We start from the raw sequence: 12476 nt of genomic DNA, 5'->3' as shown, positions 1-12476 counted from the left end.
TGAATAAGACATTATTAGGATATGGAGGATCTGACTTTAGAATTAGTACTCTACTACTCGTGACCCTTCCTTTAGGTAAGGTGACTCATGAAGTTTTCCTTGAACATAATTTGATTTAAAATGGCCTTAAAAGCTTTTTGCGAATGTTGGATAAAATAGTTTAGTGAGATGAGTTCATATATTTAATTCTTAGTCCACAATAGTGTGAACTTGTTTGATTAGCTTAGGACAATAGTTTTTGTCATTCTTTTGTTACGCATGCTGAGGATATAGGCTCTGTCAAGTTCAGTATTTTAACTTGTGAATGATCTAACCTAAAGATTAATACTTAATAGCATTGCCTTGTAGGCAAAGTAGTCCACTTGAGTTTTCTTCTAAAACTTTTGAAAGTTCACATGTTGGCAACGTGTGAATATTGTTGACAGCACTCTGAACACCTAGACGATTGAACCTAAAGATTGAGGCTTACAATGTACTCATAGGCAGTAGTTGCAGAAAACTCTAAGCTACCAAATCGGATGTTGGCTTCAAAGTCTCTAGTATTAATGACGACATTGACTAGCTGAAAGCTAGCGCCACGTCCCGGCTGAATGGTAAAAGGAGTATTATGTAGTTTCATTATGTAAAAATGATAGGTAAGTGTTAGTAATCGAGAGTTAATATATTACTCGACACTTTCAAAGTGCTGAGACTAAACAAAATGAAATAATATATTTAATAAATTTTATCTAATTGCATTATTTCAAAACCCTAATTTTAATAACTTTGTTGCTATTACAGTTTATGTATAACTAGCCAAAGATAGAAATAGAAACTGATCTCCAGCGGAGTCACCAAAAACTTGTGGGCTTCAAAATTAGCGCCCCGGGCTCTCCGCGCCAGTTCTTTTTTTTAATGTGATGGCGGAGAGTTTTAATGAGCTTAGGTTCCCGGTGAATTTTCAAAAGTCAGATTGGGTTTTAGATAAGGCACTACTCAAAGATTTCACCCTCATTTTATGAGGACTTTATAATCTGAGTTCTGGTTTCCTATAGGCGCAAGCTCCAACAGTTAATTATCCCTATCGATAGCGAGAGAGAATTTTCGATTAAGCTAGTCATAAGATAAGCACTGAGTACCCATATAATAGCAACAACTTTAGAATTTGACTTTGATTTTGAAATTTAGAGTTTATGACTTAAAATTTATCACCATATACTTAAAATTGGTGATGGGAGAATGAAGATGAGCCCGATCAAGATCTCATGGTTCTTTTATCCCAGACTGTCATGGTCCATAGTCTACTTAGTCAGAGGAGGTAATTGACCCTACCTGATAAGAGGCACCTTATCGGTAACCATGAGTTGCTTCGTCTAAGAATACCTTGTAGACCTAGGGTGGTGTTTGTCTTAAGGGAATATATCTGAATCCACTTTAGCTGACCGAGGGCTTTATGCCTACTGAGTATACCCTATGATTCATTACTCAAGGGTTTGACACCCTTAGGGAACATACATGCTTAGGCCGTGGTCGTAACATAATGGTGTCATTTTACAGCAAAATCACTTGATCAGAGGGTATGTGCCATGTCCCTACTAGAAAGAGATATGTGTACTTAGAAATTAGCATCACGAGTGTGGTGATGCAAAATTAGCATCACGAGTACTAAAACCAGAGATGTGTACTCAGAAACAAGTTATACAAACTATATGTATATGCAAGGGCTTCAATTACATAGGAGAATTTTGAGGAACAAGATGTGTGTGAGAAGAAAGACGAAGAGATGAGGGGCAATAAACTCATTAATAGAAAAGAGAGCATGCATGATGATAAAGATGAAGAAGACCTAATTTATTCTTAGGCCATTCAGGTTACAAACTTATTTAGTTTACTATAGTTATTTAACATAAATTTTTGACCAATAATTTCAATATTGGAATATAATGGAAATTCATAATTTCCCCCAAAACCTTTAATGTGATAATTCTCAGTGCATATTCTTAAAAAGTATTAATCTTACGTAAAATTAGCTATAAGTGATATAATTATATATTTTTAGCTTTTTATTTTAGCTGTTCATGCATCCAGGATGGCGCCGACCACCTTGGGCATGGGACATGCATATTGCCTTAGAGCACCTAATGCTTTCTACAACATTGTGCTTGTATAGATATCAAACACAATTATGATGGCTGAATTGTTTTTATTCTTTTTAAAGTCAATATCACTATGTTCTTGCAGGAATGAACACTGGCATTCAGGATGCACATAACTTAGCTTGGAAAATAAGCCTGCTACTGGATAATGTGGCTTCAACCTCCATCATCAAGTCATATGAGATTGAGCGCCGACCAGTAACATTCCTGCTATTTCTTTATGACATCGAGTAAATACGGAAGAAACTTGATAGTTATCATCTTAATTGTTTACAGATTGCCATTTTTAATACAACACTAAGCGTTGAGAACTTTAAATCTGCAATGTCCATTCCAGCTGCACTAGGTGTCGACCCAACTATTGCAAACTTAGGTATTAAATATTTTTCCAATTTAATTAAGATATTTTATTTTATTTTCCCCACGTATTCATCCGGTCAAAGTAAAAGAAATTTGTGCATATTTATGCTCCTCTTTATTAAACTTGTAAGTTGTAACATTGCAGTTTTAACAAAATGTTGCAGTACAAAGAGTGATGAATAGCTTTGGCTCCATTTTCCCTGATAGCTTTCAGAAAGTTGCATTGGAGCGAATCTTTTCTTTGGGTAGGGCACAACTTTCTCCATTCATTCTGAATGAAAAGAATCCCATTGGCTCTGTGAGGCTTGCAAGACTTAAGAAGATATTTGATGAGGGAAAAAGCCTTCAACTCCAGTTTCCTGCTGAGGATCTTGGTTTCAGGTTAGTAAGACACCAGTTAGATGCTGTAGAATCTGCATACTTCTCTTATTCACATATTGGGGATGTTTACATGAAAGAGACAGTCGTGCTAAAGTTTGTTGGTTTTTTCTTTTCTTCAAATGATTTGAAACTCTCACCTCCATTTTGGAGGTCAAAATCAATACCACTCAACCAAGTATTGGTAGTAATTTTTACTTTTTTCTTTTTATTACCATCACGTGCATTGATAATACAAAGCATGTTACAAATTTCAGTAGCATCTTCTTATTCTTTAAGAGAGGAGTTTGCAAAATGCTCTATTTGTTCTACAGATACATTGAAGGAGCTTTAGTTTCTCAGAATAATGATAAAACTTGGGAAAGAGGTTGTGTTAATTATTTTAAGCGGGGGTCAAGGAGCTATGTTCCTTCATCGAAACCAGGAGCAAGGTTGCCGCACATGCAAATTAAGGCATTAAAAGCTTCATCAAGTGAGGTTAGCTGTTTTCCTTCTTTTAAATCAACATTTTTATACATATATTTTTTGAATAATGGCAGTTAGATTAAAATGTTTCTAAAAAATTTAAAAGTATGTTAAAAAATAATGAAAATCAGTTTTTCTTATAGGACACATCAAATCTCAAATTAAGTAATGCGTATTCATAGATTTTAAATAAATGTAATAGAAATCTAATAAGGTTAGACATATAAAATGATAGTTTCAATCAATGAACTGGCTTATAGAACAACTTAGAAGATTATGTCGGTATGAATGAGATTTGACATGTGGAGTTTGTAGCTTGGCTCTAATTAAACAGGCTGGTTAGAGACATTGTGCATGACCAACCCCATGCGTATGTTTTTGTTGTTTAGGCTTACTAAGCTAACATAGCGGACAAGAAAATAACCTAGCTATACAGGCCTTTTGAGGAATCCCTTCATTATTGTGATTCCTTTGCTTCATTACATTAATGTTGATTGCCTCAAAATTTGGAATGCAACACTATCGTTGTCAGGTTCCAAACTCAAGTTGAGAAAAGTGGAGGGTTGAGTTAGATAGTTGATAGCCAGCATAAAACTTTTCAAACAATCATGACATGAATCCTTGAATACATTGTGTAAATGCTTAGAAGTGATGCACTATATGGTTTGAATATAGTGCAAAATGTGCAAGGGCTGCTACATTGGCACCCGGGTGTAATGCTAAATAAGCAAAGGTTTCCCATATCATTGATAGATATGGCAAAGAAGTTAGTCCATGAAACCATAATTATGATAGAAACTTGTAGGTACTCTAACAAGCTGATTAATAAATTAATAGATATTATGATTCATAAGAAGATAAATGTTCTATATATTTAAGAAACTAAATGGGTGTGGGCTCCAAAAATTTGCACCCCAGTCTCTCCGTGACATTTTTTGTCGATGAGGGAAGTTTTAATAAGTTTAGGTTCTTGGGTAAATTTTCAAAAGACAGATTGAATTTTAGATAAGACATTACCCAGAGATTTTGCCCTCTCATTTTGCCATGACTTTATGATCTATGTTCTGGTTTCCCATAAGTGCAAGTCCTTGTGATTAATTACCCCTTGCAATAAAGAGTGCACTTTCAATTGAGGTTAGTCATTAGATAAGCATTAAGTACACAATATATAGTAGTAACAACTTTACGGATTTAAAATTGGATTTTTGGGAATTTTTTTGGATTTAAAATTTATTATCGTACACTTAAAGCGAGTGATGGGGGATGATGATTGGCCTGATCAAGATCCCATGGTTTGGTCGTACCGAGCTGTCGTGGTCCCTAGTCTACTTAATTATAGGAGGTAGTTGACCCAACTTGACTGAAGGACCCTTGTCGGCAACCATGGGTTGCTTCGTCTAAGGATATTGTTGACTTAGTAAAAAGAAAAAATAAATTGAATAGATGCAAAGTAACGAACCTGACTCCGAGCCGGCCCCACCTTGCGCGATCTCCCCAATCGATGCACTTTTTCGCTTCTCTAACTTCCCACACGGTATAAAATAGACCTGTCAATATTGGACCCGACCCGAAAACCCGACCCGAACCCGACCCAGAATTTTCGGGTTTGGGTTGACCCGAACCCGAAGCGGGTCGGGTTCGTGTCCGAAAAACCGACCCGTTTGCAAAAACGGGTCGGGTTCGGGTTGACCCGACCGGTTGCCGGGTCAACCCGAAAACCCGTTTATTTTAAAAAATTTTGAATTTTCCTACCCCCTGCTCGCTGCCCGCTGCCCCGTCCCACCCACATAAACTTTTTTTATGTATATTATAATATATAATATTATATATAAATATATATTATGATATATCTATATCATAATATGTTATTTACTATTTATATAATATTATATATCTAAAAAAAAAGAAACAATAGTGATAAAAAAGAGAAGACTTTCATGCAGGTGTCGAAGACCTGAGCCATTGATCTTAGATCTGGGTGGATGGTTTTAAAATTTGAAGACCCCGGACCATCGTACATGAGGTTCGGCTTTGATGGTTTGAATTTGAATACCCGCGCCATCGATCTTAGATCTGGGCATATGATTTTAAAATTTTAAGACCCTGAATCGTCGTATCTTAGATCCGATCGATATGGTTCCAATTCGAAGACCCTACGTTGTTGATCTTAGGTCTGGGTAGGAAGAAATTATGGCAAACGCCGTCCCGATTTCTCCCTTGATGGGGAGGGGACGTCAGGATGTTGCTGAAATTTCCTGAAAAATTACAGGACCTTTTTAGAGCAATTATAAAGCAATTAAATTTGGAATTTAATTAATTAATTGATTAATTGAAAAAAAATTTAATTAATCAAAAGTAGTTGAAATTAATTGATAATTAATTATATAAAATTCAAGAGATATTTAAAAGACGAGCATTTCAAATTTGAGATCATTTAGAATTCGAAAGTTTCAAAGTACGAGAGTGTTTTAAATGAAATTTTTAAAATACGATAGCTTTAAATTTAAAGAGTTTTAAAGTACGATGGTTTTAAGAATTGAAATTAATACAATTAGCTAGAAAATTTGATTTTTAGTTAATTGATTAATTAGTTAAGCGTGAAAGAAAATGCATGAAAAAGAAATATTATTTTTTCACTAATTAACATGTACAACTCTCAACCAACTCTCAAATTCTCTAAAATCTTGTACAAAACTCTCTAAACACATTTACAAACTGCTCTCCAAACAAACAACTCTATTAACTCAAACAAGTACAAAACAACATTCAGCCAGCACTCCAAGGTTCTTCATGTACGAGCTCTTGCAACTATCTGCGAGCTCCCTGAACTGCTGCAAGTACCACGTACCTGTAAATAAGCAGATAAAAATCAGCACAATTATAAATAGAGTTACATGTTGGGAAAAATAAATCTAACTACTACTGGTAAAGCAAAGTACTCGAAAGCAAGTAAAGCAAAATACTAGAAAAGCGAGTAAAGCAGCTGTGCTGAAAGCAGATAGAAACAAACAAACGATGGTGTTAAAATATAGTGACAATTACTGGAATAGGAAAAATCTACGAGCACAAAATAAAAAAAACAACACACTACTAAAAGTTAAACAAATTACTCGCAAGCAAGTGTCAAAATCACAAACTCAAACCAACTCACAACACTTTCAAATTCTCTATATAACAAATCCTAAACAATTGACATCCTCTCAACAAACACACAATCAAATTCAAAATTTATGGGCAACCTTGTTTATAAGAACTTGGTTATAAGACCCACTACCAGACACTTCTAATAGAAGTCGTAAGTCCGACATCTGAGGGAAATATTTATGTGATAATACAACCCTACACCCCTCACTCGAGCATCCTAGTCTATAGGGCTTGGTTGTAAGACCCACAACTCGTGCCACATAATTTATCGGGCTAGGTCGTAAGACCCATCATTAGGCAACTTCTAAGGAAGCACTAAGACCTATCCAACTAAAATATTAAGGCTACCTCTGGTAGAGGCCATAAGTCCCACTAACTAGGACATTTTCTAATGAAAGCCATAAGTCCCTACATAAATCTAATCAAACGAACAATTCTTGTTGAAAAATCAAGACAAAAGCCTCAAGAGAGAATTTCATCTTTAAATAATGCTTTGAAATACAGTAATTATAATATTAATCCCATGTCGAAAGCATGTGAAATTTCTATCGTAAGATCTTCTACAAAACACACAAATTTCATGGGCATCTTAGTCTAAAGGATTAAGTTGTAAGACTCATTTTTTTCAGGCTACTTCCTAAGGGAAGCCATAAGTCCTACCCAAATAATTAAAACCTCCGGGCAACCTTGCTGTAGAGTTAGGTTGTAAGACCCACCTTTGGGCAACTCACAGATAGAGCAGTAAGCTTCGTTTCAAATCAAATCCTTGGGCTACTTTCTACGAAAGTTGTAAGTCCCAACCTAAATCTAAATAGGCTACTTCTTAAAGAAGCCATAAGACCCTCTCCAATCCAAACTTTGGAGTTATTTCTAAACGAAGTCATAAATCCCAAACTAAATTAATTTCTAGGTATTCTAATAGTGTAAACCCCAAAACACCCAATAAATTAAAATCCACATCTAACCACTTCAGTCTACTCGGGATCTCTGAGAAGAGGCAACCCATGGTTGCTAATCAGATTCCCTAGGCACTACGGTCAATGATTGTTAGTGTTGATAGACTGAAATCTACGGTATACCCGAGACGACGGAATCATGGGATCTTGATCGGGTTTACCTCCATTTTCCCCACAATTGAGACTAAATTACCTAAAAAATTATTTCATCTTTAATCGAGAGTTCTCTTACGTGCTAAGAGGGGTAATTAACTATGAGTGCTTGCGCTCATGGGAAGTAAGGACTCCAGATCTTTAAACCCTTACACTACTTTTAGGGGAAATCTGGTTAATTACAATCTGACTTAAGGGAAATGGAATCCTACAGCTGTAAAGCGGGATTCATGCATTCATGTCATTTTTTTTTAGCCAACAGATTTCAGGACATACCAGAGGAGCTTGAAATACTTGCTAGAGCTAATGATGGTGATAGATGAGCATCAGAGGTGGTTGTCCAAACTGTCAGGATATGATTTTGAGATCCAATACAGACCTGGATTGGAAAAGGCGGCTGATGCTTTATCAAGATGTATGGGGGAGCTCCAGGAGATGGTCATTTCTGTACCACTGATGGTAGACTGGTGGGCTATCGAATAAGAGAGTATGCAGGACGAGGAGCTGAGGAAGATTTACTGAAAGATGAGAGAGCCACCCAGGTTACTCCCTTGAGGGGAAGAGAGTCTTATACCAAGGAAGATTTGTGATTCCACAAACTTCAGCTTATATTCCCCATTTTATACAAGAATTCCATGGGAGCGTGTTGGAGGTCATTCGAAAGTACAAAAAACATACAAAAGATTGGCCGCTGAGACACCACGATTGTGGGCCAAATGGCTAGCATGGGCAGAGTATTGGTACAACACTTCATATTACTCGGCCTATCGGATGACCCCTTTTAAAGTGTTGTATGGAAGAGACCCACAACATTTGGTGCATTTTGGGCAAAAAAACACACTAATCTCTTCAGTATAGCAGTACTTGTAGGAAAGGGATAAAGTGTTAGAGGAATTGAAGAGACACCTATTGAGGGCATAGTTGATCATAAAGAAGCAGACATATGCACATAGGAGAGATATCCAGTTTGAAATTGCGGATAGGGTGTTCTTAAAATTGTGACCCTACAAATAGAGGACAGTGACCAGCATGAGGAACAAGAAATTGGCCCTGAGGTACTTTGGCTCGTACAAGACACTGGAAAAGATTGTGGCAGTGGCGTACCGCTTGAAGTTACTCCCGAATGCCACCATACACCTAGTATTCCATGTTTGACAGTTGAGGAGAGCTCTGGGGGAGTATCAAGTTAGTGAAGAGTTACCGGCGACACTGACTGAGGGCTTGGAAGTGGTGTTGGAACCATTGGAGCTAAAAGTGATGAGAACAGGAAAAGGTAGGAACAAAAAAGTGTTGATTAAATGGAGGGGCCTATCCGACTTCGACGCCACTTGGGAACCATATGAGAGGGTGAAGCGTCAATTTCCTTCATTTCACCTTTAGGACAAGGTAAGTCTGTAGGAGGGGGTAATGTTAGACCGGCCCAAGGGCCGGCTGAACAGGTCCCTCATGGATTGGTTCACGTATACAGGAGGTGGAAAAGAGGGGGGTGGAAGCTTGGATAGGGTAGATCAAGGCTGGGCCCATGCAATAATGGAGGCATTGGTTTAGGAGGGAAAATTCAAAATTAAAGATAGTTTAGGAATTAATGAATTTTACTTTTTTAAAATGAATGAATTGTATTTTTGCTTTAAGTAATTTTCTTCTTCTAGGGTTAGGTTTTAGCTTGAATTGAATCTGAATTTTGGGATCTCTATTTTTGTTTTGGGCTCTAGTCATCTTCTAGGGTTAGTTTCTTAGACTTTTCTTTTTGTAGGTTGAAATTGTGTTGAGAACACAAATTTCATTCAAAGAAAGAGTGTTCATCAATAATTAATTGATTGATTTGTGCCCAATTATTAAAATATATTTGGTGAGGTGATTAGAAGAATAAGGCTTATGGTCTCAATCAATATTTTGAAGAAGAATATTTACGATCTCAATCAACATTTTGGTAATTTTTCTTTATTTCGTATTTTAAATATAACTATTTATTAAGAAAATTAAAATTGAAAAATTCTCAATTTAATTTTCTAAATCCTGAGTTTTATTTCTGCTTTTATTAATCAATATAAAAATCCAACAATATGATGGTATGAATCTCTTCGTCTTGCTTCATACATGATCCTATATGACTTTTGAGCCATGCTACTTTATGATTCGTGATGCCATGTGAACATGCTGAAATGAATTTGTTTTCAGTATTAACATGAATTATTCAATGACTTCTGATGCCGAAGGAAAAAACATGATGGCATTATGATAAAGATATATAAAAAAAATTCCTATGAATGCCAGATTTATAGATTGATCCTGCAATCTCAAAAAAAAGAGAGAATGATGACATTTGATAATAATTTGGCGTAATTTGGCGAACAAATCTTGAAGAAGATAGTCAGTTTGATTGTCTACTTCAAAGAAGTCTTTAAGAAGCTCAATTTTTAACGGTCTTATTTCTCATTGAAATTTACTTATGACAGTGATTCTTAGATCACACTATTTAGATCGAGGAGGACATTATTAAGAATAGTTAGACGTGATAATGATCATCAGTCAAACTTTATTAAAGGGAGATGAGACTCGAAAAGCTGAATTGCTGAGTTTTAAATTATAATTATTATCTGTGATCTAATGGCCTGAAGTTTTGAAGCAGGATTTACTTTCTACTTTGGATCTGGTTCCCGCGGACAAAATTGAATTTCTTCTCATAATAGCTCCAGTCAAGGAGTCTTATGATCTTGCATGCATGGCGTTCAAGACAGCCGAAAATTTCAATGTCTCACTTAAGGTATGCATCCTCTGGCCTCATGGTTCGTCTTTAAAGATTCCAAATTGTAGCAGCACAGAATTGGAGCCATGGAGGAACTATATAGATGTTGTAGAAGTTAAGAGCCAAGCTTCTGGGTCATGGTGGGAGATTTGTCATTTATCAAGCAATGGAGTTTTACTAGTCAGACCTGATGAGCATATTGCATGGAGCGCAGAATCCAACAATATTGAAGATTCTGCTCGTGAATTAGAGAGAGTCTTCTCTCTAATTATGGGAAAGAGTCCATAAAATAGAGCCTATTGAACCAACTGGTTGGGAAGGAAAGAAAGTGATGAGTGGCGTTCATCCATTATGCCGGGAAAAGATCCGACGACCCAACTGGTGCAGACTGGGACGGAAAAGTATTTAAATTTTCTTTGTTACTTCATTTGGTCTAAAGAATAAAGTTATTTTAACGTTATTTAGTGAATAGTTTTGTAAAGTATGACATGGTTATGAATTAATAAAGACCCAGTTTTGTTAACTACTTAGGTTGTCTGTATACGGTGAAGGCGCATAAAAGGAGAAATTATTCTGTAAGCTTAATTTAAATAGATTTATTAAATTCTACATAAATTATATCAATTGAATCAGTTTAAATCAAAACTAGAAATGCAAATGATATGTATAAGGCTTTGTTTGAGACGGTTTTCTTACTGCTTTGTAAAACAGCTTTCTAGTATAAAAATTTTAATTTTTGTACTAAAAAATTGCTTTAAAAAATAGCAAAAAGATCGTCTCAATTGAAGCAAAAAAGTCTCCCACTTTTTTTTCCATCCAACGGTGGTTGCCCAAGAGTATTGTTATGCTTATAAATATGGGTTGAAATGCATTATAATTTGGCATTAATAAATGAACTATTTTTGTGGAGAAGTATTCTTCATGTAGTTGTTATTTTGTGGCTTCAAGTAGTTTGCTTATCTTTGATGAGTTAGGCGTTTATGTTTATATTTTCTTTAAGTTACTTATTATTCTTTTTTAAAAATATGTTTCAAACTCTTTAAATCTCTTTAAGCATCCTCCAAGATCATTAAACCAATAACCAAATTTAAAATCATTCTAAACACCTCCACATAGCTCTTGACCAAACGACGGAACACTAGGATGAAGGCCTTGTTCCTTACGCCTCGACATCCTCTTAAATTCCATCAAAATCTACCATCAACTTCAAATCATAAGTTCACATCCTAAGTTAATCCTCCACTATCATTTCCAGCCATTTATCCTGCATAAAATTCACTCCTTAAGGTGATCTTCAAAATCATACCAAAATAGTTCAAATTGGACTATTCTTGACATTCCTACTAGCATATTCCTTTAAACACCTCACTATTCCACCTAAAACTTTTGAACATTTTTAAAAAAATTAAATTAAAGATTCATAGTCATTTCTATTCATTACTCTCACAAAAATACTATCCACCATCATCATATTTGGTATTAGTGTAAACTTGGGAATGAGCAAATCATGTCAGAACTTTTGGACAACATAAGAAAAATTTTATTATAATGGATTTTCGTCCAAAGGCTTGTGTGTCACTATAGAAAGTGTGAGGTTAGTAGATTCTTTTCATGGATACATAGTATATTTCTTGTAAGTTTATGGCATAAGCATAAAATCTAATTAGCAAGCTCTACCATAAAGGCTGGCTAATTTGTCCATGTAAAACTATATGGGAATGTAATTAATTTTTTTAATATTTCTAAAGTTAGTACAATATAATTCAAATCGTACAGGATGATCAGTTATAATTAGAAGCCCCTACTACTTCCATTCAAAATTACACAATATTTTGAATTTTGAAAATTGATCTATTTATATTTTATAAACAAAATTGTATTGTATGCGCTTTTAAAATCTTACCTAATTTAATCTCTATAATTAATCAATCGAATATGTGCTAATTAACATTTACAATTGTACGATACAAATTGGATTGTACTTGACGATCGATTGAGAAGATTTTTGGTCATCTCAAATATGGCTAGGGTTTTTAGATCGAAACAAATCATACAGTACGATCAAGATCGTACAGTACGATTAGTTCACATAAACTAATCTTCCAATTAGCCGTTAAACCTATTTTCAGATAGCAGATC

At 35.3% G+C, this 12476-nt stretch overlaps 1 protein-coding gene across 1 annotated transcript in view; it reads left to right on the top strand.

The window, feature by feature from the left end:
• Positions 1-10863, top strand: part of LOC110098599 (2,4-dichlorophenol 6-monooxygenase) — a 29113-nt gene extending 18250 nt beyond the window's left edge. Inside the window, exons 7-11 of the mRNA XM_020825471.2 lie at positions 2221-2333; positions 2412-2508; positions 2660-2876; positions 3188-3350; positions 10221-10863. Of these exons, the coding sequence (XP_020681130.1) occupies positions 2221-2333; positions 2412-2508; positions 2660-2876; positions 3188-3350; positions 10221-10625 (995 nt within the window). The 3' untranslated portion in view covers positions 10626-10863. The remainder of the gene's footprint in view (positions 1-2220; positions 2334-2411; positions 2509-2659; positions 2877-3187; positions 3351-10220) is intronic.
• The last annotated feature ends 1613 nt before the right edge of the window (positions 10864-12476 follow it).

This window comes from Dendrobium catenatum, unplaced genomic scaffold, assembly GCF_001605985.2.
Source record: "Dendrobium catenatum unplaced genomic scaffold, ASM160598v2 fragScaff_scaffold_124, whole genome shotgun sequence".
Taxonomy (NCBI): domain Eukaryota; kingdom Viridiplantae; phylum Streptophyta; class Magnoliopsida; order Asparagales; family Orchidaceae; genus Dendrobium; species Dendrobium catenatum.
The sequence above is the reverse complement of the archived record's forward strand: the minus strand, read 5'-3'. Positions and strand labels throughout refer to the sequence as shown.